This window comes from Marmota flaviventris, chromosome 1 (assembly GCF_047511675.1).
Source record: "Marmota flaviventris isolate mMarFla1 chromosome 1, mMarFla1.hap1, whole genome shotgun sequence".
Classification (NCBI taxonomy): domain Eukaryota; kingdom Metazoa; phylum Chordata; class Mammalia; order Rodentia; family Sciuridae; genus Marmota; species Marmota flaviventris.
The window spans coordinates 126,029,153-126,053,049 of record NC_092498.1 but is presented as its reverse complement, the minus strand read 5'-3'; the positions used below and the strand labels follow the sequence as shown (position 1 = coordinate 126,053,049).

The 23,897-nt window shown below is 50.8% G+C and overlaps 1 protein-coding gene across 1 annotated transcript; it reads right to left on the bottom strand.

Annotated features, from left to right (window-relative positions):
• Positions 1-664: 664 nt before the first annotated feature.
• Slc15a4 (solute carrier family 15 member 4) lies at positions 665-22,315 on the bottom strand. The gene is made up of 8 exons (XM_027952040.2): positions 21,767-22,315; positions 15,979-16,271; positions 11,915-12,083; positions 11,403-11,480; positions 10,885-11,053; positions 5,434-5,589; positions 3,898-4,056; positions 665-1,706 (listed from the first exon to the last, which is right to left on the bottom strand). The coding sequence occupies exons 1-8, from the start codon at positions 22,313-22,315 to the stop codon at positions 1,558-1,560; spliced, it is 1,722 nt and encodes a 573-aa protein (XP_027807841.1). The 3' UTR covers positions 665-1,557.
• Positions 22,316-23,897: the final 1,582 nt, after the last annotated feature.

The following is a 23,897-nucleotide window of genomic DNA, read 5'->3' as shown; positions in this document are numbered from 1 at the left end:
ACATACTAGAAGAAGAGTCCAGGATTTCAGGAGGTTTGTGCCAGGAGTGGAGCAGAGCCTCGTGTGCACTTGTCACGATTATCACAGGTGCCACCCGGTTCTGGGGAGAGCCCCCACCCAGGGGACCTGCATTAGCACAGGCAGAAAGGGCTGGGTCCGTGCACCTACTCTGCTCTTGCCCTATGTGGCGAGTCCCCGGGAGGGAACCTGGCTCTGCCAGCACAGGGCAGTGAGCTGGGGCACACAGCATGCCCCAAAGATACCACCACTCCTCTGCAGAGCAGACTCTCCCTGAAACACTTCCCTTTCTTTCCCTCCTTCCCCAGCAGGCTCGCACCTCCAGCCCCATGAGAACCATGGCCGCTCACCTGCAGGCCAGTCCCAGGTCAGGTCCCCCGGGCTCCTTCTGTGGCTCTTGTCCACTCTGTCCAACAGCGAGCGCCTCACCATTGCCTTCAGGTTTGCTGCCAGGGGCTTCACGGCAGAGCTGCAGCACACAGGCTGGAGACCCCCGCTGGAAATGGAAAGGCTGTGCCGGGCGGCACCACACCAGGGCTCCTTACCTGACCCTGCCTCGTAGGAATCGAGAATTCTCACAGAATCTCTATGTCAAGGCTAGACCAGGGCCGACGTGGACAAACCACTCAGAGAACTCGACTGGGTCTCACGTTTGAGATGCTTTTATAATAAAATTATACCAAAAACACAGCGACACACAGTGAATAGCTTAGTGGACAAACTCAGAACCCCAGCTAGGTCAGCAACACAGGAGTCGGCCACCAGCCCCGCAGCTCAAGTTCATGGAGAATGTTTAATTATTTGTTACACTAATTCTGTTCACAAGAGCGCTCTCCCCCAGCCACCCACAACCAGCCTTCAGTCTCACGCAGACTCAAAATAAAACTAGAGATTAGGACTGTCTAGGCAGGATCCAAAACACCCCACAAGTTGTTCTGCAGCTCGAGATAGGACATGTGGCCATAAATAATTACTGACACATGTTCCTGCTTAAAAACAAGTCACGTCAAAAGTTTAAGAAATAAGTGTTTCTTGAAGCAGCAGATGAAATATGCACTACGACTTGCCAAGGACCTGGCGATGGCAGGACGGTGGCTCAGGGAGGAACCACGAACAGGATTCCATGAACCCCACCCCCCACCCCGCACTTGGCCTGGCTCTCAAAGACCCCACCCCCTCCTCAGAAGTAAACGCTATTAGTTTTTCAAAAGGGCGCTCACAGGGTTGTAGGAGGGGTAGACGTGTAAGAAAATGGGCTCCAGCACCACCGCAGCCGCCCCAGGCCCCGGGGTCTCAGTCTGCATGTTCTGGGGGACCAAGAGCCCTCGGGGACAGGGCCACATGCTTACACCTGCCTTCTGCTCCGGGGGCTGGGTGCCAGGAGGCAGAGCTCAGGAAGGCACTCACCAGCCCGCGGGGCAGAGGGAAGGGGAAGGGTGCAGACGGCACGTGAGCATAGAAAGCTGGCGGCCAGCCCACAAGCCCACCCAGGCCTGCCCGCCGTCCCATGCTCAGTCCAGGGCCACAGCGGCTCTCAGATCAGGCCCGGGCGCTGGCAGGGGTCCCATCTGCTCTGCATCGCTGCCGGTCATACTTCACAGAGACGATGAGGAAGAGCAGGAGGGTGGCCCCCTGGACAGCAGCCAGCAGGAAGAAGTAGTAGTTCAGGTGGCAGCCGTTGATGTTGCCTGGAGGGAGGGAGGGAGGGCGTGAGACTTCCACACCTGGTCCCCACAGGCACCAGGAATTAGCAGAATACGTGGCCCAAACACAGAAAGCCCACCCCTCTGCATTCAAGCCCCTGGGGAAGTCCCCACAGTGGTCACCACCACCCAGGGCTCTGTACCCTCGTGCTCCTCCTGTCCCACCCACCTCCGACCCTGATGACACAGGTGGGGGGACGCCTGGCTGAGGGACGCAGCGGCGACCTAGAGGTGATCCAGAGCTGGCTGTAGCTCCCTGGTACCAGGGACTGCCACCCCAGGCTTGGCGCCACCCCAGGCTGAGCAGGTGAAGAGGCAAGGGCGAGGCAAAGCCATTAGCCATAGCCAGCCTTTGAGAGCCAGCAGGAGGTAAGGGGGCCCTTATTAATTTTCTTTTCCTCTAAATCAAAATTTGACTGAAGTATAAAACATTGGCTTCCTCTGCTTCGCCCCCAGAAGCACACGAGTGACAGCGTGGCGCATTCGCTCCAGCCATCTTCCAAAGGCTCTTCTGTCGCCATGAACCAACTTAGGAGCCTCTACGTTCTACCCAAGCCCAGCACGGAGCTGGTGTTCTACTGAAGAGTGCATGGGCCGCCACCTGTGTGCTTCTCAACACAGAGCGCCAGGAGCTGGCTGCTCAGGCCCCGTGCTCTAGACCATTGCCAGGTCCCTGGGAAACCCCTAATGTGCACCCTTGGTAAGCCGGCCAGACACGGCAACGAAATTCCAAACACCACAGGGACACCAAGTTTGTTTCCAGAACTTCAACATTTTCAGGTTTTAGCGCCTGCAAGCTGACACTCCACTGGTAAATCCGCATCCCTGACGCTAGTGTTAGCGCCCATTGGTATGCTGACTACTGGCTTTGTTCCAGGCCATGTGGCTTTTAAAACAGTGCTGAACTCCCAACAAGTACTAAGAAGAGAGGACCGTGCAGAAGAGAGGACCACGCAGGTCCAGAACCCCCGATTCTGTGGACCCGCAGTCACCCCTTGAAGAAGAGCTTGCAGACCCCTGGCTAATGCACGCACAGAGAAGTGGCAGGACGTTGGCTTGGCACAGCTGCATGGCAAGGGGCACTCGAGCCTCTCAGTCTGTGCCACCAGGGCAGCACTGCCTGTCCCCACAAGCCTGCAGGGTGTGCAGCAATTCCCAAAGAGACAGGGAAACAGGCGTGCACGGCCACTGAGGCCGTGAGGACGCGGCTGCCTGCAGAGTGAGCTGCTTTGCTCTCCGACAGGCTCACAAGCACAGACTGATCTACTGACTGAAAAGCAAGACTCCTCCCTCTGCTCTCTGAACAGTTCACGAGGACTCCAGGTCTAACAGTGCAGTGATCAAGTTAACATGATACGCAGGGACAGCGGGACAGCACACGTGTTTACTAAGTGCTGATCCACAGTTTGAGGAAACCAGAGTTTCCTGAGTGTGAACTGCTAACTCTAGATTTCTGACACTCTGAGAGGACCTCACAGGAAGGAGTTTCAGCTCCACCTCTGGAGGGCTCTGGGGCTCTGCAACAGAGAAAAGTCCCTGAACTGCCATCGATTTCCAGGGGATGGACAAACCACAGTGGCTAGCACCACTGAAACAGAGCAAGCGCTCAGGCAGGAGGCTGGGTGCAGACAGCACGTTGAAAACACAGGAGAACAGGGAGTCCTCACCCCCACATCTATTATGAATCTGGGGAAAGCCAAACTCTGACTTTTGAGTGATTCTGTTCAAAACCCAAGATGCCACCTCCTGGCATTAATTGCAAAATCCTATTATGATTGATCACGAATAATGTTTATTAAGAAACAAAAAGCAACTTATCTACCCTTGTCTTTTTAGTATCAGAAAACAAAAGTATTTGTCAAGAAAAGGAAAGAAGTACATAAGACCAAGTTAAATAACGAGAACTTGTACACGGATTTCACTTCCCCCGGAAGCAGTTACAGACAACAGGGACCCTCAGTCAAGGACCCTCCCAGAAGCAGCAGCTCAGCAGGGTGTAGCTGAGTGGCCGCAGACCTGGAGTGAGGAGAGGCTCCTGAGGGCAAGTGGGCCCCTGTGTCCTGAGAAACGTTGCCCACCCGCCCATGTTGCTCACCCTCCCATGTGCAGACCACCCGGCTCACCCACAGGCAGCCAAGCTGCAGGGACTCCCCACACCACGGGGGCTGGCTCTTACCGAAGTCGGTGTGGCTGCTCATCCATCCGATGGCTTTGAGGGACACCAGGGCCAACAGCCCTGAGCCCACGAAAGACCCAACGCCGGAGAAGAAGAAGAAAAGGCCCATGATGGCACTCTGCATGGACCTGGGGGCGGCCGAGTAGGCGAACTCCAGACCTGGGGGGAGGGGAGGGCCTCCGGTCAGGGGCACCCGACACCTGGGGGCGCCCTGCCCCTCCTGGTGCAGGAAGGCAGCTCTGCTCAGATGGGAGCCCAGCAGGCAACCACTTCCCTCCTGCAGCAGTGGCTACTCGGCCCACATTACAGCTCCTGAAGCACCAGGAAGCACAAAACCAGCCCCACCTCAGGCACAATGGGGGAGGCCTGCTCCCGGAAGGTGCCTACTCCCAGAACTTGTCAGAGAAACAACTCCCCCATGTCCAAGGGCTTTTATTTATTTATTTTTAATATTTATTTTTTAGTTGTCATTGGACACAACACCTTTATCTATTTATTTATATGTGGTGCTGAGGATTGAACCCAGGGCCTCGCACGTGCTAGGGGAACATTCTACTGCTGAGCCACAACCCCAGCCCATCAAGGGCTTTTTATTAAAAAATATTTTTTTAGTTGTAGGTGGACACAACACCTTTATTTTATTTTTATTTGGTGCTGAGGGTCGAACCCAGGGCCTCACATGTGCAGGCAGGTGCTGCACCACTGAGCCCCAGCCTCAGCCCAAGGGAAAGGGGACTCTCCTTCAGGATCCCATGTCTTTGTTCCTGAGGTATTGGACGGAACCCAGGGCCTCGCACATGTTAATCAAGTGCTCCACCACAGAGCTACAGGCCCAGCTCATTGACAGACCTTACAGGACCTCGCTAAGGTACCCAGGCTGGGCTTGGGACTTGTCATCGTCTTGCCTCAGGCTCCTGAGTCACTGGGATTAATGGCGTATGCCACTGTACCCGGCCAGGATTCCATTTCCATAAGTTTTAAACGACTTCAGCAGGCCCAGCTGTAAACTCAGATGCTTACAGCAGCAGGACTCAGAGGCGGGCATGCATCCTAAACAGAAGGCCACTCTGCAATGACACACCCCTCACAGAGCCATCAGCCAGTGCTTCATGAGCCCCTCAGAGGTAAAGACCTCCGCTGTCCCCCGACCCTGGCCAGTGCTCCAGACTCTGGGAGTCACCGATTCCCATTTCTACCCAGTGGCCAGAATACAGAACATCCCTGACAGGGACACAGAGGCCTGTGAGCCAGACCTGCCACTTTACGCAGATCTGCGCCAACCACATGGAGCAGCAAGTGTGGCTTGTGTCCTCAGGGTCAGGGGCACTCTGCAAGCACCAGACCCAGCAGAAGCGATTTTCCCTCTCCCCTCTGTGGCACCTAGAGGGGAGGCAGTGAGTGTCCACGCACCCCTGCTGCAGCTTCAGCACACACTCAGCAGCCATGTTCTAACCCACAGCTCCCTACAGATGACACAGGGGCTCCTTAATTAGCAGAAACACCAAGTACTGCGGACACACATGAAGCCGTCCGTACCTGCTATGCTTGCAAATATCTCGCTGATGCCGATCAGCACATACTGTGGAACCTGCCACCAAATGGGCAAGTCCGCGGCATGGTACACCACTTTGCCGATGGTCTGGTTGATGGTTTTCTCTTTAACAAGGTCCAGCCTTTTGCTTTCCAGGATTCCTAGAATTTATAAATGGGTTAGTACAGCATCATTTGTGATCAAACTAAAACTCTGTTTGCCAGACAGCTCTAGATGGTTCTGAAAAGCCCCGGGAGGATGGTGCCTACTCGGTGCCACAGTGCCCACGGCTGAGGGAGCTGTAGCTCTCAGCTCCCCTGCAGGTCCCGAGTCCCCCTTCCCAACGCTATCCACTGGTGCTTCTACAGCATCCTACACAAACAGGTTCTGCTCACTCATCCTCAAACACCTGATTGCTCGTCCACATTCTTGTGTCTGTTTTAAAAAGGAAGTGAGGGAATACGTAGAGGTCCTGTCGGTGAAAGGACAGGACTTGAGGTGTCTTCCCCACCAGTGACAGCCTTAAGGTGACCCTGACACAAAATCCACTTCTGCCCGCCCAGGACTGGGCCCAACTCAGGGGCAGGCTGACTGGCCAGCACCAGGCCAGCACACAAGAGCAGGGTGGCCACTCTTCTCGCGTCCAGGCGAGGGGAACATCAACTGGTGGTCACGGCCTTCTGTAAGAATCTCACCCACTTTCTTTTTTTTTTTTTTATTTAAGAACTTCTAATTGCAAATAAAACGGACCTCGCTATCCAATGTTGATATAGAGATCTATTTATTTAAAAACACAATATGAGGGAGGGCGAGAGACTGGGAAGAAGGCAATGCAATGGATACACTAAAATCACTCCTTTTAAAGTGTGAGCATGAGAAAGGACCAAAACACAATTTCCAGGGAGATAATGAATAAAATCCGGGATCCAAAATGTGCTCAGTTCGCTTGTCAACTGCACTGTCCCAGCAGAACATCCTCCACATCCAGGCAGAGAGGCCTCCCGGCCAGGCCCAGCACCTCCTCCATCAGGAAGCCCTGTGCAAGCGCTAAGATCACCAACAGCCTTCCTGAAATCCAAGAGCCCTGTGCTCCCATCAAGTCAGAAACCTGCAGCAACCCAGACAAGGAAACACACCCGAGGCCACGTGGCCTGAAGGTCATCAGCAGAAGAGGCCAGCCACACTGTCCCAGGCAGGAAGCATCGGGAAGAGGAGTAGGGGAAACGACGGGGCAAGAACCTGCTGCCAACCACAGGAGGGCACATGGAAGCCCTGGAGCTGGTGCAGTGAGCTGCTCTGCAGACCTCATCTGGCTCACTGTTGCAGTGAGCTGCAGTCAGGAGACACCTCGAGTCTCAGATGACCCGCAGAGCCGAGCTGGGTCAGTCCTCCTTGACAATAGCCGTCTTGCCACAAATGCTGCGTGCACTCCACAGAGAAAACATGAATCCCATATTCCTAAGATAAGCAAAGGACCTTGGAGCTGCTAGAAACACTGAGAATCTGCTGGAAACACACCTGACCCATCCTCTCAGAACAAGCAGACAATAAAAAGTAAGGCTTTTCTTGGTAAGAGGGCTGCAAACCAGACCCACATGCACAGCCAGGTGCAGATCTGCAGACAAGAAAGGATGCCTGGGGTCTCCACGCAGACAGCTCACAGGATCAAACAGCATGGCCCTGTCACCGCGGCCTTGGCCCTGTCGATGGCTGCCTCGCTGCAACACACAGACATCATTAAGCCTGTGCTGTACCTTAGAGCGCTGGCCAGGACCTGTGCCCCTGGTCGCCACAGACCCACTGGCTTACCCTTGGCCTGCACCTCATCTGGGGAACCCCAAGGCCTGCAATTTAGGACTCCTGCTGTTAAAGCTGTGACTGGGCTGGGGAAGCAGCTCAGTTGTCGAGGCCCTGGGTTCCGTCCCCAACGTGGCAGGAAGGCCTCAGAATATGACAACAGATGAATCACGTTATTCAGCATCTGACTAAAGAGTTTTTAGAATGTCCATCAGGGCCATAAAGAAAGTCTCAAAACCCCAAGACAGGACTTAAGAAAGCCAGGATCTCACCAAACTCCCCAATAAAATGAACCATCATTTACAAAGTATAGGCAAAAATATCAGTATCAGTAAATGAAAAAATTCTCTGGAATTGTTATTGGATCAAAAAGGAAACCACGGAACTGGAGATCATCATGGTAAGTAAAATAAGCCAGACCTAGAAAGTCAAAGGTTGAGCATTTTCTGAGACCTACATGGAAGCTAGTCCAAAAAAGGGAGGGAGGGGAATGGGGCGGGGGAAATGCCATCAAAATAAAAGAAAGATAAGTGGACAGAAGAAGGGGACTGAGGGGGAGGAAAAGGGATGAGATAGGAAAAAAACAGTGGCCTGAATCTGACCTCGCTTTCCTATACACACGTATGTCCACACCACAAGGAATCTCACCATCACGCATTCCCGCAAGTCACTAAAAATGAGGGCGAGTGGGGCAGGGGTCCTGAAGATGAATTAGAGCAAATCCTATTCCAAGATTTGGTAATTATGTCAGAATGAACCTTAATGTTATGTATAACTAATATGAACCAAATATTGCCCTCTCAGCAAATGTTACGTATAATTAATATGAAAAAAAATGGGGGAAAAAGGAAATCAAAACCAAATTTCAACATTCACAGAAAATAAGAGACCAAAATAACAAATCATACAATACCTGATTAAAGCAGTAATAACAGGCAAATTCTTAGCTTAAAATGTTTGCACTAATAAACAGAAAAAAATAAATAAAAGTGAACAAGGAATTTAACTCAATAAATGAGAAAAAATATACCAGAAACAAACCCAATGGAAAGTACTTAATTCTTCAACTAGAAGACACAGAGCCCAGAGAAACCACATCCAAATCAGAGCACCTCTGTTTGACTCTGTGAAATCCTGCCAGTGCCTCTCCTCTGTGGTTTACACCTAAAGCCTAATAAAACGGTGTCAGTGCCTTAAACAAAGGTAAACATAGAAACAGCTAAATTGATAATCCAAGACACTTGTAAGGAAATACAAAGGCATACAAGTCTGGCAAGATGAACAAAGAGAGTATGTAAATACATGAATCTGGAAATGAGGAAGGAAGCAACAGATTTACTTAAAAGACTATTTCTATCTCTTACACATTTTCTTAAAACTCAAGAAAATGCATGATTTAGTAGACTATTTTAAAAAATTAGTGAATCATGAGCAAAGAAAATTTGCATAAAATCAGAAAAGATTTTCTAAAAAGTTACCAAATAAATGACCTCTCAGAGAGGAAACGGGCTCAGATGAATACTTTAGGCAAATACCTGAGGGACAACACAGAGGGAGAGCTTTCCTGGCAGTCAACTATTCTAGGCCACAGGAAGAGACCTACCAACTGCTCAGTGACACGTGGTCCAGACACTCCACCCGACAAAGCCACACAGACCCCCGCCAGGATGGAACCAGACAGGCTGCACTGAAGGACACGCGGCCGATTCAGCCCTCTCAGCAAATGGCCTGCTCCAGAAGCACTCCAAGTGCTGACCACAGAAAGTCAGCACAGAATGACAGCAGCCCCAGTGGGACAGGAAGGAGAGATTCTCGTGCATCCCCCACCACCACCAGAGAATGATCCAGCACTCACTCCTTCCAAAAACCCCTGGTGAACCCGGGATGGAGGTTCTTGGTTTGCCACCACCAGAAATGCCACTGGAAACTCAGCAGCAAGCTGGAACCCGACTAGTAACATATGTTAAAACAATAATAAAACATTTTTTAACCCTTCAGATAAGAGAAAAATAACACAAGAAAACAATCAATACTGGCAAGGGAGCTATAAACCAGAATCTTAGACACAGCACTCACCCCTTCACATGATTCATCCCAAGGACATGCATGGGTAGGGTGAGCACACCACCTGTGTGGATAACCTTGGACCAACCATCGTAGAAGGGGACACATTTTTAAATGACATAACATTAAAAATGAAATACACTAAAAGCATAATTTCAACATGTCATTGCTGACATGAAAAAAAAGCTAAGTATATAATACATAAAAATGACACTATGAGCTTCGAGAATACCTTGTCCCTTTCTGCCCCGCAAAAGCAATTCAGTTATACACTTCAGTTATACACACAAAGTGTTCTAGGACAAAACAGATGCAGTGGCCATGCTTAGATGGCAAAGACTATGGATTAATCTATTTTTAAAAACTGTGACTTGGCTGTATAACAACTTCAAAACCTTGCTACAGAGTAGTGGTTAAATCTCTTCTAATAAAGGCTACGGCCAGAGAAGGCATTCAGAAGATTCTGCCTCAGATTCAGGATGCTCTCCCAGTCCAGAGCCCACCAGGGGAGTCCCGGGAACAGCAAGGGCTGGTGGCACCATGTGACGGTAGGTAAGAGACCAGCCTGCACAGGCGGCTCTACCAGGCCAGGTCCACACCCAGGGGACACACCCCAGCCAGGGAGAAAGGAGCTGAGGCCAGAACTGGGCCCCTACAGACAGCCGATGGACAAAGGCTTGTCCTCCTCCTCCTCCAGATAGCCCGTTAGTGATGCTGCAATTTACTCCGTATTTGCTCTTGCTTGCTTACATCACAGTTCTAAAGAGAAACTAATCTATAGAGGAAAAACCTCACTCAGAGCACACTTTAATTATCTGTTCACTCAAAAGATAAGGCAACTCTTCTAAAATGTCCTGGCTTCTTGAATATGGGTCTCCTAAGCCTCAGGACTAACTTCCTGACACCTGCTGAACATGGCTGCAGCTGTGCACTGCTGGCTTAGTAACACCAGCTTCCCTATCATGTAAGTTATTTTATGGTTCAATGACCTTCAAAGACTAATCAAGAAGGAATTTCAAAGCACATTTTAGGAGTCAGCAATAGGCCAGCTTTATGAGCAAAAGAGAAACAACATGTTAGAATGAGAACTAGAAAATGAACAGGAGCCCTTCAAAAGAGCACTCCCTCCCTGGCACCTGCACACGTAGACATGAATTCCTGACATCTGGGAGCAGAAGCGTGACCTGAGCCTATAATAATCGATCAAGTCTTCCTCCCTAGGAAGATGCACAAAAATTTTCTATAAAAATTGGAAGGATTCTGGGGCCTTCTGAGGCTGACCCCTGCAGGGAGACTCTCCTGCTGGAGAACCACAGAACACTTCAGTTCAGCAGCACGCAGCCACGCAGCAGCCGCTGCTCCAGACCAAACCAGGGGCAGAGGACGGCTCCTTAGAGCACATGTTTGGTTTCAGTTCTAGAAGGAAGGAACAATGCATCCTAGAAGAAGACTGGAATTCTCATAGTGAAAAACTAAAAAATGGAGAACCATCCTAGGAAACGCTTGGTGGCTGACTTTCCCAGCACACACACTCCCACTGCAGAGCACACACCTGCGTGCTCAGCAGAGCAGCCGCAGGGGACAGAGGGGCTTACCTGCAGCGAAGGCGGAGCACATCACGAAGAACATGCCCACGGCGATCCTCTTCAGGGAGGACGGCAGCAGGCCGTGCCTCTTCAGGATGGGGTCCACCAGCTTATCCTTGAGCGGGATGAGCACCAGGATGAGCACGGCATCGAACATGGTGAGCCAGGCCGCTGGGAACTGCATTCAGAACACAGGGGGTGTCAGGCCCACAGCCCGAGCATCCCCCACATGACAGCACAGAGGACAGTCCATCCCCACCCAGGGAAACCGCTCTCAGTTCCAAGACCCTGAACTGGGAACACTTATTTCTAAATGGATCTCTTGTTCTATGCTTGACGGGGCCAATTAAAGATACTAATTGATGTGTGATTGTCATTGTCAATTCACTATGACAAATGGCCTGACCAATGGAAACATGTGCCCTACGATGTGAAGGTTGAATCCCAGAAGAACGCTGTTAGTCTAGCGATGAATGGCAATGCATAAGACGTTGAAATGTTGACCTCCGTCAGCCCAGTGGTCTTACCGTGTGAGGAGTGGTTGTGATGCTTGAGATCTCTGGAATCTTCAGATGAAGACTCTGTAAAACGTACGTGGTCTGCATCTGGGCACAGAAAGCAGCACTGTTACAAGTGAACCAGACAGGGTGTCCGAGGACCGTGGCCATCTCCTCCCCAAACCAAGAGGAAGGCCTCATGGCAACTCTCAGAACAGATGGCGGTTCAAGTGAGAAGCAGAAATGTCAACTATTTGTCACTATTTGTCACCATAGGAGTCCTCGAGATGATTTTGGAAAAGAACTGCCAGTTATCCAATTTGAAACTAAGTTAACGGAGGGCCCAGAAAACCAGAAGCACACTCCTTCTCAGCTTCTTTTCTAAAAAGGGTTTCAAAATATTTACAGCAGCCAAATGAGTCTATAACTAAAAACAAAAGCTCTTCAGAGATTCATGGGAAAAAAATCCCCTCAGTACTAGACAGAACATGTGAGGGCAGCGTGCCTGGGCAAGGGGCCGTCCAGTCAGCATGTACACCCACCTGGAAATACACTGTCCAGTAAGGGATCAGAGCCACGAACACAGGCACAATCTTGACGAGGGCTTTCACATCCTCCACTCTGTCCTCTGTGAACGGCCCTCCGCGAGACATCTTACATGAATCAAACAGACTTTGTTTAGAAGGTTGCTGAAAGACTCCAAGGCCTTCACTTTGGGAAACAAAATGAAGGAGTTAGTTTTCTACCACCCCAGCAATCAAGTATTTGGTAACAATTTAAATTTGGGGTAGGAAACCAGCTCAGCACATGGATTCTGCTGTAACTGTCCTATTACTAACTGTGCACACCACAATACAGCTACCCGAATCGTTTCTAAATGTGGCACAATGTGCTGGAGCAGCTGACAAAGGCCTTATGCTAGCCTGCCTACAGCTATATCTGCTGTGACTGAGCAGGCCAGAGACGCAGCTGGACTGTAGTCAGAGGGCCCATCTAATCCAGCACTGGTCACCCTGCTCACGGCTACTGTGCCAAGAGCCAGCAGTATCTGCTCATCATTGAGTGGTGTTTAAAACAAACAAGCAACTGTGCTAGACTGTTTTTTTTTTTTTTAATATTTATTTTTTAGTTTTAGGTGGACACAAAATCTTTATTTTTATGTGGTGCTGATAATCGAACCCAGTGCCTCGTGAATGCCAAGCAAGCGTGCTACCACTTGAACCACATCCCTAGCTCTCTGTGTTTACTTTTCTCTTGCTGTGCAGGGGTCCAACCTTGGGCTTCTCACATGCTGGGCATGTGCTCTCCCACTGAGCCGCACCCCCATGCCCAGGCTACTCAACATCAAGGCTGACAGCCGGTCTCATGTTCAACACAGCCACAACGGCATCCTCTCCCAGATAAAGGGGAGGGAGGGGAGGGCAATGCCAGAGGAGGGCAAGGAGACGGGAAACAGAGAGGGATTCTGTTCTCGGAGCCTTGAGCACTTGGCCACTCACCCTGACCATGAGCCTGGGAAGTACTACAGGATCTACTGACTTATTTCACAGAGGAAGCTGGGGCACAGAGAGGGCAAGAAATGTGCCAGAGTCACAAAGCTACAAGGCTTGGGGGCTCGATGCAAATCCAAGCAGCCTTGGCCACGGTAGCATACCACTGCCCCTCTGCTCCGACCTCCATGTCTCCCTCACACACAGACACCACAGTCCAGCACATGGCTGAGCGTCCGGGCCTCACACCAGCACCTTTGCTTCTCCCTCTGGCTCTGATTTGTCCTTCATAACATGAGCAGATCCCACCAGGCAGCTCCAGACTCCTTCCCATGCCCCAAAGCTGGGGGAGTAGGCGGAGAGGGGGACTGCACACTCTCGCTAATGCCAAAGATACCAGAAGACAGTCATCTTAAGAGCACCTTCCAATTCTGGGACTCGGAGAGAAATGGCAATCATCCACTTTCTAGTTTACAAACTCATGTCCCATTTTACTAAGTTGCCCCTATTTAAATTATTTTTAACTTATAAAGTTGATGTTTCATCTAGACATTCAGAATAGGGAAAAATAAAAAAGGTAAAAACTACAAATTAATATTTTAACCAAATTTATCAAAATAAATTCAATAAGTATTTTCTGAGTACCTACTGTGCACCCAGGGCTGTTATGATGGGTGCTGGGGACACTGGAACACTCTGAAGTCTTTAGGCACTAGTAGATCCTACCAGAGATGGGTCACATCACGCTAAGTATGTTTCTCCAAAAACATTTAAATTCCGAACAATGAATGCCCTTTGCACGAAGAAGCTTCCACATGGGTTACTAACTGGCTGCACTGCTTTTGCTTTTTATCACTTAAACATTTTAAAAACTGCAAAGTCAACATGTACCAAAACCCCCAGCTCATACATAGTTGGTACACTATTCAATGACCTACCATGAAGTCACAGTCACATGTAACATCAGAACACAGACAAGAGTCCACGGTTTCTCCCTGGAAGCCCAGGGGCACAGTGCATGCTCTGTGGTAGAGAGCCATCAGTTCTCATGGGCTCTCCACTCAAGGAGGAGTGGATCTGAAGGAAGCACTCAGGCCCTTTAAACAGATCCTCAGTTCTCATTTAAAGTAAGCATTACATCATCTTTGAAACGAGAACCTGGGACTGGCCTAGATAAAGTTAAGAGTCTCACATGGAAACTGCGTGCACCCTACTTCCCTGGGCTCAAGTTGGTAGCTGCTACTGACTGGCCCCATTAGGGACTGGGCATCACACTCAGGTCGCACTGGGCCTCTCAGTCCATCTCCACTATGCAAAAAGAGAAGGCCCAGCAAGGTCACTGACCCTCCAATGTTACACAGCCAGTTCACACAAACAGCCTAGGTTGACAATTCTTTAAACCATCAACTTTTCTCCAAGTAGCCCTCTGTAATTACTTTTGCCCAGGAAGACTCCAAACACAAAAGCAGCCCTAACTCTCTTTCCTGTGCCAGCTGGGCCCACTCAGGCCCAGGAGACAAGGAGGGCAGCCTGGATATCAGCTCACAGAATCAACATGTGCAACCAAGACCTCACTTCTGCCTAATGGGAGTAAGGCCTACAAAATGCTGGTGTCTCCGCCAGGTACTGTGGCACACGCCTATGATCCCAGCGGCTGGGGAGGCCGAGGTAGGCGGACCACACATTCAAAGCCAGCCTCAGCAACTTACAGAGGCCCTGAACAACTCAGCAAAACACTGTCTTTAAATAAAATACAAAAAAGGGACCAGGGAAGTCGCTCAGTGGAAAGTGCCCCTGGGTTCAATTCCTGGTAACAGCCCCCCCACCATCACCAAATGCTAGTGACTGCTGCTGAGCAGGGCAGCTCTGGTTTTAAAGAGTGCACCCACTACTAGAAGGTTTGAATCAGGTGTCTGAAAAATGTGGTGACTCTTAGCATCCCCAACTGGCCCGCTGAGAAGAGCACACCTGTTACACACCACATGAGGAGCCCAGAAGCAACCTCAGACATTCTGCCTGCAGCAAAAAGGCTGGTACTGGGGCTTTTTTGGTGTAGCTTCAGAACGACCAGGGGCAGGAGTACCAGTCAGACATGGCCACTGAGGCCCCAAGCACAGGAGAAGACAAACGGCAGGCACACAAGGCGGACATTCGGCCTGCACCAGGGGCATCCAGCAGTGAGGTACGCAGCCCCAAGGCCCACTGAGAGACTGCTAGGCATCCCAGGCTGATCAAGCAGTCCCTGGGGGCTGACTGTAATGACCTGGAGACTCCTCTAGAGACAAAGTGTCCTACATCTTGAATGTCCTGTCCTGTCACAGAAACACACAGCTTGAAGGGATGGTCTTACCACATGAATGGCTAATGGGCAACTCAACAAGTTAACAATGCAAAGATGACTGAGGTCTCTTCTTAAGCTAAGTTCCAGACTTTTCTTTATCAGCCTGCATTTGATGAGTACCTGTCACAGTATGAGGGTACATGGGGGGGTTCCCAGGACACAGGACTTCCTGACTTAAGATCCCAGTTCCTGGAACACTCAGCACAAAGCTGAGATGGTCTGGCTCCCTAAAATGCATCTCAAAACCCTGCTACTGGTCCTTCTGCTGGAGCAGCTGCCGCGGCCCCTGGATACTAGAACACCTACTGACCTGACAGACTGCTTCTCTTGCCTCTGACAGAAAGAGACCAGCCAAGTAAACAGTGCCTTAAATGTTCATTAACGTATTTCAAGATGTTTCAACACGGAACATCAGGCATGCGCATGTACTCGGTCTCTCTCTGCCCCAGGCCGCCCATCCTCACCTACAGGCTACACTAGGCTGCTGGGGGCTTCCAGCTGCACTGGCAGTGGAATAAGTTGAACATGAGCTCCTCACTCGCCCGCACCCTTTGCATGCCCGCTCCCGCCCCCAGATGAACACTAGAGACCAGACCCGCTAGGGGACAGCAGGGAACAGTCCTTCAACACCCTGCCAAGCAGATGCAAGGCTAGAGACAGGACTCCCAAGTCACGCAGCCCCGTGCCCAGCACACACAACTACATCATGTAAGCAGCTGTTCTGGTGACAGCGAGTGAACAGTCCCATAGCCCGAGAGGAGACTCAAGCACTTACCTGCTGCGGAGGCGCTCACCGCGCCTCTGGGAACAGCACGAGTATGTCAGTATCTTGAACATATCCGTGAAGGCGCTGCCGTCGGGGGGCTTGGTGATGAAAACACTCTGGCCACAGAGGAAGACCACGAATGCAATGGCAACGCAGACCGTGGGGATCAGGTACCCCGTGAAAAAGCTCATGTTCTGCTGAATGTAGGCAATGCCTCCTAGTGAAAGGATCGCTCCCAAGTTAATGCTCCAATAAAACCAATTAAAAAACCTCCTAGTGGCCTCTGGACCTCGATCTTTGACCTAAAATAACAGGAAGGAAAAACACTTGAAAACAAGTGACAGTAACTTATTCCTTTATGTATCTTTTCTTTCTTTTCCTTCTTCTGAGTCAAGGTCTCACTGTGTTGCCCAGGCTGGCCTTGAACTCCCGGCTCAGGAGTCAGCTTCCCAAGTAGCCAGGACCACAGGTGTGCCCATGTGAAAAAACTAAAATTACTGCCATCAACAACCTTTAAGAAATGCAACACAATCAAAATGGTGCTTGCAGATACATTCAAGGGTCTCCTGACATTCACCTACTACCAATGCTGGGCTATCTAGGGTGGTTCCCCCAAATGCCAACAAATTCTACAGTACACTCAGTCTGTGGGTCACCTGCTGCAGGACCCCCTGGAATGCTCCTAATGACAGAGGCACAGGACCACACTGCAGATCCCAAGTAACCTGGTCTGAGGCTGGGGTCTATGAGCCTGTGCTACACGGCTATGCAGGTTCTTCTGCTCACAGGTAAGATTCAGAAGTACCGCGCAGCTCATGCCTCACCCAGCTAAATGGCACAAAGCACCTGGCAAAGGCTCACCCCCTTGGGCTGGGCTGGGGCTCAGAGGAAGAGCACTTCCCTGGCATGTGTGAGGCACTGGGTTCTATCCTCAGCACCACATTTAAAAAATAAATAAATAAAATAAAGGTGTTGTGTCCACTTACAACTAAAAAAATAAATGATAAAAAAAGAAAAAAAAAAATTCAAACACCCCTGCATTCTCCTGCCTCGGTGACTCTCCTGCCTCCGTGTCTTGAGTGGCTGGATTACAGGCAAGGCCACTCCCCCGGACTTGATGCAATATTTTAAGCACTACTTTGTTTTTGTTTTTAAAATATTTTTAGTTATCAATGGACCTTTATTTTATTTATTCATATGTGGTGCTGAGAATCAAACCCAGTGCCTCACGCATGCTAGGCAAGCGCTCCACCACTGAGCTCCAACCCCGGTCCCAGCCCCACTACTTTATTTTTAAAATTAGAGGTGTAAAAGACATCATTAAAACCGAGTATTGGCCAAAATCCATTATTTTTAAGTTGAAATGGTTAAGCATACCTACTGCATTGGCAAGTAACAGGTTCAATTAACTATATGGTTATATCATCTCGAATTAATAATCTGCATTTTAAATAAGCCACATTCATTCTCAAGAGTTTAAACTTTCTCCTGTGCACATCAAAACAGAACAGAGGCTCTGAACCAAATTCAAGCATTGCCACTGAATAGTGTGGACTGAGAATTTCTTCCACAGGGGCACATTGCTTTTCCGTGCCTTTAAATCTTACTGAACAGTGGGCATGATGTTATATTGGAGACAGACACGAAGAAAAATGTGAGCTGAAAAATGTGACAGAAAAAAACATAAGTGTTTAAAAAAAAAAAAAAAAAACCCAGCCGGGTGTGGTGGCAGTGCTCGCCCGTGACCCCAGTGGCTTCGGAGGCTGAGGCGGGAGGACGGTGAGTTCAAAGCCAACCTCAGCAATGGTGAGGTGCTAAGCAACTCAGTGAGATCCTGCCTCTAAATAAATAAAAAACAGTGCTGGGGGTGTGGCTCAGTGGTTGAGCACCTCTGAATTCAATCCCCGGTACCAAAAGAAAAAGAAAAAGTAAGCAACAAAAGGGAAGAGGCTAGTCCACACACCAAATCTAACACAGACAACTGATCCAAAATGCACGGGGCTCTCCCACTGCCCATGGTGGCTCTGCACACAACCCACAGGAAGGTACAGCCCGTCTCCACATGAAGCAAGAACAAACCAACATCAGTTGGCCTAGCAGAATCCTAGCCTTGATATTCTACCCATCGCTGTTTTCTGGACAAACTTGTGGTCAGTTCATTTCAAATTCTAAGGGCTATCCGCCCAAATTAACTCATAACCAAAGCCTGTTCTTGGGGCCCAAGTCACCACATACCAGCCATTCTGGCAATGACGGGAGACTGGGAGGCTGGCAGACGCCCTGGGCACATCACCAGCCTCCTGCATCCGCTGACAGGCCACAGCCCCTACTTCCTACCAGCCATGCTGTGTCAACAAGTGTGCAGTTGCCACCTACCCTGCCAGGGTGAGGCTTTTCAAAGGACTGGTCAAAGGACACCACCAAAATCAATTTGGAGAAGCTCAAAAGATGGAACTGAGCATCAGGTTAAATAGCTGGCTGACTTGGAAAAATCCCTTCAAATGCAGAAGAGGGCAATTTTCTCTACCAAAAAAAAAAAGCATTATTTGCTGTCTTCATCTATCTGCACAATAAGATCTTCCTCCTTCAGATAACTACTCAACTACTGGATTCCCCCATCAAGAATGACCCCGACTTTGAAAAGAGGTAAAAAACAGGGAAATGTAGGGCTGGCGGGATGTACATCAAAATAGTTCACCCCCTTGGACTCCCAGCTTACACACTTTCAAAACCACCAGCCTGTCTCAAAGCCACACAGCCTGACCCCATTCACCTCTCCAATCAGAAGGTTTCCCAGGGGCGTATGTGGAAACCAACAGTCAGGAGAGAAAAAAATATCTTAAAATGCAAGCAGGTTCCCTCCACATGAGAGGGCCTCCAGAATCCCACCAGGACCAGCCCGGACTGGCAGGGAACAAAGCCCCTGGACTCAACATCTTCTGTGGAGGTTCCATTTTACATAAAATTTACCCCTTAAGAATCTGGTCCAGGTGGGCAGTACAAACCACCACAACTACCCAGTTGGTCACACTTCCAGCCCCTCCTTCAGCACCACTCCCAGGCCCCTTCCTGGCCACAGGAAACCACTGGCCCAATACTTCCTGCGCTGGATTTCCACATGAATGGATGTACGTGGAATCCAGTGTCTGGCTTCCTCCAGATAATTAGTGTCATGTTGAGATTAACCAGCACTGCACTTCTTTTTTATGGCCCAATAATATTCCTCTGGCTTCCTCCAGATAATTAGTGTCATGTTGAGATTAACCAGCACTGCACTTCTTTTTTATGACCCAATAATATTCCTCTTTATGGCTATGCTGCATTGAGCTCATCCTTTCATTAGCTGACAGACATCCACCTAACTTTTCAACTTACAGAAAAGTTTGGAAAAATCATAAAATGGACTCCTCTATACACATCAGATAGTTAACTCTTTTTTTCTAAAGAAAACAGAATATTTCTGCCTGAACTATTTAGAAATAAGTTATAGCACCATGAGTTCACCCACAAGATTCCATCACCCATCTCCCAAAGCAAGGACATTCTTCTACACAATCACAACGCCATCAGCACACCCAGATCTGTAACATCAATGCATAAACCACTTGATGTGTGGTCGGCAGTCTAACATCTCATGTGCCCAGAAAGCACAGCTTCAGGAGACCCTCAGAAGCCCATCACTTTGACCTGGCAACCCCGTCCCCTGTGTCAGTCCTTCTATCCAGGATGGTCCCTTTCTCACCAGAGTGCTACATGGGAAGAGGTGGGCCAGGTGGCTTTGGAATGAGACAGCTCCACACGTAACTATGAGTCAAAATAGTGCTGGTTCTTCCAGACCACTCAGGAGCTCCTTTAAGAAACATCAATCACTGATCTGCCGAGTAAATGGAGAGCACAACCTTCTAATTCAGACTATGTTCAAAACCTATGGCCCTGTGCACTCACTGAGCAGTGAGAGGGGCAGGACTACAGTGTGCACACCATAAGCTGTGGGGCTTGGGTAAGACGTGGGCAGCACACACAGGAAGAAGCATCGATAACCAGTCATGCTGCACTTGCCAGGTGTGAAGAGAAGGGCAAAGGTGCTCCTGGCTCCGTCCTACACCTTTGCCTGGGGCTGGGAGATGATGGTACCAGGGCCAATGCCATGAACCCAGACCTAGAAGCAGCTTGGGTGCCATGGCCAAATTAAAGGTTAGGAAATCAGTGCTGGACGCCAGGATGAAAGCCTGACTTGACCACTCCCTACCTTGCACAGGAAAACCTTGTGCCTCCACTTCCCCATCTGTAAGATGAATTTAAGACTCCGATGCAGCTTAAAGCACGTCACTGTACAAAGACTAACTTCAAAATTCAGTATGTCAGGCAGCTACCATCTCATTCCCCTGGGAAGCGTCTCCTTTCTGTATGGAAAACCTCAGCACAGATGCAGTCAAAGCTCAGATTCAAGGGCAAGCTTCTGAACCAGGGCTCAGCTAGGTATTAGCTGGGAAACTTTAGGCAAATGATTCAACCTCTCTGGCCTCAGCTTCCTCATTTATGAACTGGGCACTTTACCAGCAGGGAGTCACGTGGACTAAGTGAGTACTCAGAATATGACCTGGGCACAGTAAGCACTCATGAATGTCAGCAAGGGACACGCAGAGCCACTGAGAACAGACCCTAGAGTCGCCTTCCCAACTGCTGGGGGCACTCATCAGCACTCCCTACCCACCCCAAACTTCTAACCCCTTGTCCTCTGCTTCCACTCTAGTTCAGGCATTCCCACTGGCCAGCTGCAGCAGACTTGGACCTGGAACCCTCCTGACACCACTGCCCACTATGCAGCAGACACCTGCAATCTGTTTCTGAGACAGAGCAAGTAGGTGCTGGAAGACATCATCTCCATAACTACTACTCAATTCTGCCACTGCAGGGAATGAGAGCAGGAATGGGGAGGTCTGTGTTCTAATAAAACTTTATTAATGAAGAATCAAAGTTGAACTTCACCTGCCACAAAATACTCTTTCCAACCACTTAAAGATGTAAGAACCATTCTTAGCAAACAAGCCCTTAAAAACAAGGAAGTAGGCCTGATTTGGCACCCAGGCCATTTGCTAGCACTTCCTTTCTCACCCGAAGCTCTGCATGACTGACTCTAACCTCAACTCTGGGCAGTGATGATTCACAGCAGCTGCTGGATGTGAACTCAAAAACTCGTCCCCTGGCCTTTCCTACCAACCCCACCCCAAATCCTTTAAAAAAACAAGGATGTTCACCCAGCCCATTTATTTGTAAATGAAGCCCAGCAATGATGACGGGGACTTTCCCTTGCTTTCTGGTTCCAGGGCCTTTGCACTTGTTGACCTCACTGTAGGGAAACCTTCAACAGCGGCGACCATTTCTATCCTTCAAGTCTCAAAGGGTGGCACCACAGAGAGAAGTCCCTTCTCTTTTAGACTACTCTGGCCATCACTTTATGCATGGATCCCAACCAGCCTTCCAAGCATCCACCACACCTGTTTATACTGCTTTCTCCTTGATCCTCCTTAGACTAGAAGAAGCTCCCCTGTTCCTACAGTCCCTTCCGCACGGGGCAGGGGCAGGGGCAGGGGCAGATGCTGGGTAGGTGAGGCAGTGGGGTGGGCCACGGCTCTCTGCTTTCGGGCTCTCTTCTCCAAGGCAGAGGACTCCCCCGCCTGGCCGCTGGGTCCCGTCCAGTCCGCGCCAGGTGCACGGCCAGGCGGGGAGTGCACGGCCACCGACTCGCGGGCTCCGCCAGCACCGGAACGCAGGTGCAGGGACGCGGCGCGCTCACCTGGTCCGCGCCAAAGGGCGTGATGTTGGCCTTGACGGTGGCCACACCCAGGCCCACGAGTACCAGCCCCGCGAAGGTGGCGGGCGCGCAGCGGCGGGTGGCGGCGTCCGGGCAGGCGTCGCTGCCATTGGCCGGCAGCGCCGAGCAGTTGAGCACCCGCGTCGGGCGCGGGGTCCCGCAGAGCGCGGCCCGCGCTGCAGGCGCGGCCAGCAGCGGGAAGGCCAACATGCCCAGCAGGTAGAGCGCCAGGCTGAGCAGGATGGCGCGCGCCCGGCCGAGCCGCGCGTCGGCCAGCCAGCCGCCGAAGGGCGAGCCCAGGTAGGTGAGGCCCATGAAGAGCAGCAGCGCCTGGCTGGCCTGAGCGCCCTCCCAGCCGAAGGGCGCGCCGTTCAGGAACAGCACCAGGTTGGACGTGACGCCGTAGAAGGCGGCGCGCTCCAGCAGCTCGGTCAGCAGCACGGCCCCGCACGCCGCGCGCCGGCCCGCGAACGCCCCGGCCGCCGCCCGCCGCGCGCCCAGCAGCGGCGCCCGCTCGCCGGCGCCCTCCATGCGTCGCGCCGCTCCGGCCGCCGGCCGCTCCCGAAAGGCCCCGCGCCGCCCCCGTGCTAGACCGCCGGGTCGCACCGCCCCATTGGGCGGGATCGCTTCCGGTCCCGCCCCGGAAGTCACGGAGGCGGGCTGCGGAGCGTGCGCCGAAGTGTCGGGCCGGCCGGCTGGGGCTTGCGGAGAGCCGGTCAGGCTTCCCTGGCGCGCTTGATGCCACCGCCTGGAGGACTCTCGCGGGGCGGCGGGGAACCGCGGTTGGCCGCGTCCTCCGGGCGCTCCCTGGCCTCGCCATGCGCCTGATGTCAGCTTCACCCCGCCGCCCCAGGCTGTGCAGCCTAAGACGACCCCGACGTCGCCCCAGCACCCCTCCGCGGCGACTTGCCCCACGGAGAGCCACCGCTCCACCTGTTTCAGGTCTTACCGGAGATTTCCCCAGACCACCCTGTCACTGCCCCAGACCACCCCTGTCACGTTCTCACTCTTCCCGAGCGGTCGTTCCTGAGAAGCTCGCCACAGCCCATCCCATCCCATCACCCTTTCCCTGTAGAATCTGCAGCATGGTTGGTTGGTTGGTCTCCCGAGGCTGCACGTGTTTCCCATGGGTCCAGGCGGCAGAGATCTTGGCTGTCTTGCTCCTGTCTCCAGACCCCTGCACCTAGGAAAGTAGCACCTGGTGGAGTGGCAGCGTGTCCTTTAAAAGCAGCCCCAAGCATGGCTTGGTAATTGGGACCCAGAGCTGCAGTGATTCAAATGGTGTGGGTAAGACCACTTCCCCATCCTTAATCCCTACTTCCAGGAAGGCTAGGATGGAGCCATTACCTGGAAATGGGCTCCGCAATAGTCATCAGGGATAGGTAATCCTGCCATTTAGGTAGCATGCATTGTCTTTAGTTATTAGTTATTTTAATTATTTTAATGTCAAACATATAGACTGATGCCAGGTGCTGGCAAACAGCAGGCAATGCATGACTGAACCTTTTTTTTTTTTTTTTTGTGGTGGTGGGAATTGAACCTAGGGCCTTATGCATGCAAGGCAAGCACTTTGCCAACTGAGTTACATCCCCAGCCCCCAGAACTGAGCCTTTTCCAACTGTTAATACTAATTTGTTTTTCAGCAGTCAGCTCAAATGTCATTTATCCAACTCTCCAGACTACATCAACTTTTTGTCGTTTGTGCTTCCTGTACTTTTTTATAACTCATAAGTATTTATTTATTTTATGAAACCACTTAGGTCTGTTTTTGAAACTGGGTGGATTGGGATCTTTGGTGGATTTGTTGTCATTCCTGGAGTTTGTAGCACCTGCCAATAATAAATGTGTTTGGAGTTAACTGAATGATAACGTTTTGAATTGCAAAAGCTGAATGAACACCTTATGTTCACATTAGTACCCAAGGCCGCTATTGGAAAAAGAAAATCCTCAAGATTTCTCTCCAGGGTCACATATTTAGTAGGTAAAGGAACTCTGGCTTAAAGAAAAGGCTTATTTTTAACCAATTCTTAGTCCCAGTACTTCTTCCAAGTTCCAACTAGTAGATGGGCAGAATCTTTGAGGATTTGTTCTCAGTCTGATAGTCCTTACATGC

What these genes read in the sequence shown, in the direction of transcription:
- Slc15a4 (XM_027952040.2), bottom strand. Translation starts at nt 22,315, where the DNA reads ATGGAGGGCGCCGGCGAGCGGGCGCCGCTGCTGGGCGCGCGGCGGGCG. An exon ending in CGCCCTTTGGCGCGGACCAG is followed by an intron (nt 16,272 to 21,766) that starts GTGAGCGCGCCG and finishes CTGTTATTTTAG; the next exon opens with GTCAAAGATCGAGGTCCAGA. An exon ending in GGTGAGCGCCTCCGCAGCAG is followed by an intron (nt 12,084 to 15,978) that starts GTAAGTGCTTGA and finishes TGTTTCCCAAAG; the next exon opens with TGAAGGCCTTGGAGTCTTTC.